Source organism: Hipposideros armiger, unplaced genomic scaffold (assembly GCF_001890085.2).
Source record: "Hipposideros armiger isolate ML-2016 unplaced genomic scaffold, ASM189008v1 scaffold_433, whole genome shotgun sequence".
Taxonomy (NCBI): Eukaryota; Metazoa; Chordata; class Mammalia; order Chiroptera; family Hipposideridae; genus Hipposideros; species Hipposideros armiger.
The window spans coordinates 1,375,718-1,379,696 of NW_017731783.1; the positions used below are offsets into that span (position 1 = coordinate 1,375,718).

General features: G+C 34.2%; 1 protein-coding gene across 1 annotated transcript in view; it reads right to left on the reverse strand.

The window, feature by feature from the left end:
• Window positions 1-3,979, reverse strand: part of NDC80 (NDC80 kinetochore complex component) — a gene marked incomplete at its 5' end in the record, with an annotated part of 48,499 nt that continues 44,520 nt past the window's right edge. Inside the window, one exon of the mRNA XM_019665103.1 lies at window positions 1-455. Within this exon, the coding sequence (XP_019520648.1) occupies window positions 318-455 (138 nt within the window). The remainder of the gene's footprint in view (window positions 456-3,979) is intronic.

Below are 3,979 nucleotides of genomic sequence, written 5' to 3' on the forward strand. Positions count from 1 at the left end.
TTAGGCAGAGAAATCACGGAAAAACCATAAATACTGATAACATTTTATTAACTCTGGGTATATAATATAACTCGTCCTTTACATCTAAAGATAACAAACCAACAAATTATCATAATTTCAGGTTATACATCATTTAAGATAATAAACCAGGTTTATAAAAGCTATAAAAATATTTCACAGGCATGGGAAAATGTGGTCATGAGACTTAATTGTAAGAAGGGGTATAGGGTATGTTAGAGATTTTTCAAACCTACAAAGGACATTTAAAAATTTACACTGTTAGTAAAGTTCTTTCTTAGATAATCAGCATTTTATCTTCATTCATCAGAAGACTTAATTAAAGCAGCTTTCTTCTTATACTTGTCTCCAATCTCTCTAATATTTTCCAAGAGATCTTCAGACATGTGTTCTTCATACTCTCTATCAACTTTAGCAATCTGCTCCTCAAGGTGTTTCTAATGGAAACAATTAGCGATTGTTAATGTAAAAACAATTTCTTTTAAAGTGTTTAACTGTGTAATTTATAGATAACAGTATACCATTTGTTAAGAAAAGGAATATTCTTGTATCCACTGTGTAGGTCCCTTTTGTGCCCTTTGCTAATTATATCCCCTCTTTTATTTCTCCAGAGACAATCACTCTTCTGAATGGCACTTTCCTTGTCTTTATACTTTTAACACACACACACACACACACACACACACACACAATGTATTTCTAAACAACATAGCAGTTTAGTGGTACCTGGTTTCAACCTTTATATTTATTGAATGATACTGAATGTAACGTTCTGACTTATTTTTTTTCACCTGGTATTTTAAGATTCATTCATGTTAATGCATACAGCTACAGTTTATTCATGTACTGCTATACAGTATTCTATTGAATGAATACATCATTTACTTGTCCATTTTACTATTAATGAATTTTTGTTTGTTCCCAGACATGGTAGGCTGAATAGAAGCCTCTCCAAAGATGTCCATGTCCTAATTCCCAGAACCTGTTAATATGTTATCTTATGTGGCAAAAGAAACTGTGCAGGTGTGGTTGAGTTAAGGTTCTTGAGAAAAGATTGTTCTGCATTATCCTAGGTCCAACATAATCACAAGGGCTCTTGTAAGAGGGAAATGACAGTGTGACAGAGAGATCTAAAGGCAGAAGAGAAGACACAGAGGATAGAAGATGCTATTGGCTTTGAAGATAGGGGAAGAGGCCACAAGCCAAGGACTCTAGGTGACCTCTAAAAGGATTGCAGCCTGGAGGCCTTATTTTAGACTTGTGACCACAAGAAATGTAAAAGAATAAATTTGTGTTGCTTTAAGCCATTAAATTGGTGATAATGTGTTATGGCACCAATAGAAAACTAATACACCAGGTTATTTGTTTTTTACTATTTCAAGTACTATATCATAACAAATTTATAACAAACTATGTGGATTAAAACAACATAAATTTATTCTCTCAGAGTTCTGGAGGCTAGAAGTCTGAATCAAGATATTGGCAGGGCTGTGCTCTCTCTCTGAAGACTCTAGGAAGAATCTTTCCTTGTCTTCTTCCCAGCTTCTACCAGTTCCCTATCAAGGGGCACTCCTTAGTTTGTAGTTGCATCACTGTATTTCTGCCTCCATCTTCACATGGCCTTTTTATAAAGATACTAGTCACTGAATTTAAGGCCTACCCTAATATAGTATGAACTCATCTTAACTAATTATATCCACAAAGATCTATTTCCAAATAAGGTCACATTATGAGATTTCAGACAGACATGTATTTTGGGGAGACTGTAATCCAGCACAGTACTCTAACAGACAGTGTAATAATTTAATTAAATACCTAGAGTGGAACTGCATAGTTTTATTAGGGATTGCCAAATTGTTTTCTAAAATGGTTACATCAATTTACAACCCCAGCTGTATAAATGAGAATTCCCATTTCTCTACATCCTTGCTGGCATTCAGTATTATCAAACTTTAATTTTTTGCCAATTTCTTGAGGGGGGAAGAATTGGTGTATCTTTTCATATGTTTTTTGGCCACATTTGGTCTTTGTGAATTTCCCATTCAAATCTTTTGCCCACTTTTCATATTTATTTTTCAGAGGTCATTATGTATCTGGATGTTAACTCCTTAGCAGTTATTTAAAAAAATATCTTCTACCATGTGTGGCTTATTTTTCTACTCTCTATGTCCTTTGATGTAGAGATCTCAATTTTAGTAAAGCTGAATTTATAAATAATTCCTTTTGCAGTTTGTACATTTTGTGTCTAATTTAAGAACTCTATTTATAATTCCTGAAGTGTAAAAATAGTTTTGCAATTCTTCTAAAAGATAAAAATTGAGCCTCACACTATTTTCCTAATCCATCTGTCTAGGGTTTAAGGCAGCAATTAAACTCCATTACTTGAACAACTCATTTCTCCCCACTATTCTGCAATACTACCTCTAATATATCAGTTTCCTATTTATGTTCATGTACCTACTTCTGAACTCTTAATCAGAGATTGATTTGTATGCATCAATACTGCAATGTGTTGGTTATTATAGCTTTATAATACTTTTTGGAACATCTAAACAGACAAAGAAAAAAAGATTCTGTGCTCCTCATGAAGGTAGGAGTCTAGAACAGGAAGGAGTCCGCATGCTTTTTTTTTTTTGTTAAAGGGGCAAGTCATAAAATTTTAGGCTTTGTGGGACAAATAGTCATTGTTGCACCTGCCGAACCCTGCTGTTGTAGCGGGAAAGCAGCCACAGATAGTATGGAAGTGAATGAAATGGCTGTGATCTAATAAAACTTTATTCACAAAAGCAGGCTGTAGGCACACTTTGGCCTGCAGGCTGTCAGTCAGAACATCAAGCTACATTAAAGACCTATCCAGGGCTCCACCAGGAACTGCTCAAAGAAACTTTGTCCCATAGGAAAATATACCATGTGAAGATACCATTAGATCCAAATTCATTTGTTTTCTTTAGTACAATTTCATCACTCATAAAATTTCCCCACACTATGTTTTAATGATTATTGGTTGAATTTCTATGTTCCTTCTATACTTTATTGGCTAACTGTGAATTTCACATAGTGCAAAATAGGTGCTCAGTAAATGTTTATTGAATTTGGTCTGATCTTCTTGAACAACAGTGAACTATACAGAAAGTGATTAAAAAGTAACAGTAATCTATCCTTAGTTTGAAATCTAATTTTACATTAACTGATTAAAACTTTAATAGTGTGGTTACCTTTCACATATAAATCCTTAGTGACAAATCACTACTGGATTAACACTAACGTCAGACTAATAGTTATCTATAACAGATAGTTAGAGGTACAAAGCATGCTGGCAATTATTTAGTACAACCCTCTCATTTTACAGATGAAGGAAGTAATGGCTCAAAGAAGTAAAATGATAACATACAAGCAGACTTTCTCAATCTAAGCCAAGAGTAGTATGTTATAAATGAAGTTTTCTCTTATGTACCTAGAACAGAACTATTATACAACAACCTTGGGAGAACGAGAAAGTAATCATTTAAATAATTTTCTGGTCTGTGGTTGAAAAAGGATTGAGGAAAGGTTATAGAGCCACTAAGTGGCTGAATTAGGAGAAGCGAGTAGAAACCAGGTTTTCTGATACAGTATCTGGGATGCTTTTCTCAGTTTTTACCAGTAAGCAGTGAAGAGCACTGGCAAGCAAGAAAGCAGTTCAATGACTTTCAGGAGAGATGAGGGGAAGTAGGATATCATATACTCTGCTTTCAATACGTGGAAGCCTACTAATGTGATATGATGAGTGTTCTTTCCTTAACTATTCACAACTGGAAATATATTACCACTTAATAAATTAACCAGGAATTTTGGAGTTCAGCAATTTATCTTAGCTTTTGGGTTCTGTACAGCAGGTTGGAAGAACAGTTTTATTGTTGAACTTCCAATCTACGTGAAAGGTGAGGCTAAGGTAAATTTCATGTTTCAGAAATACTTTATT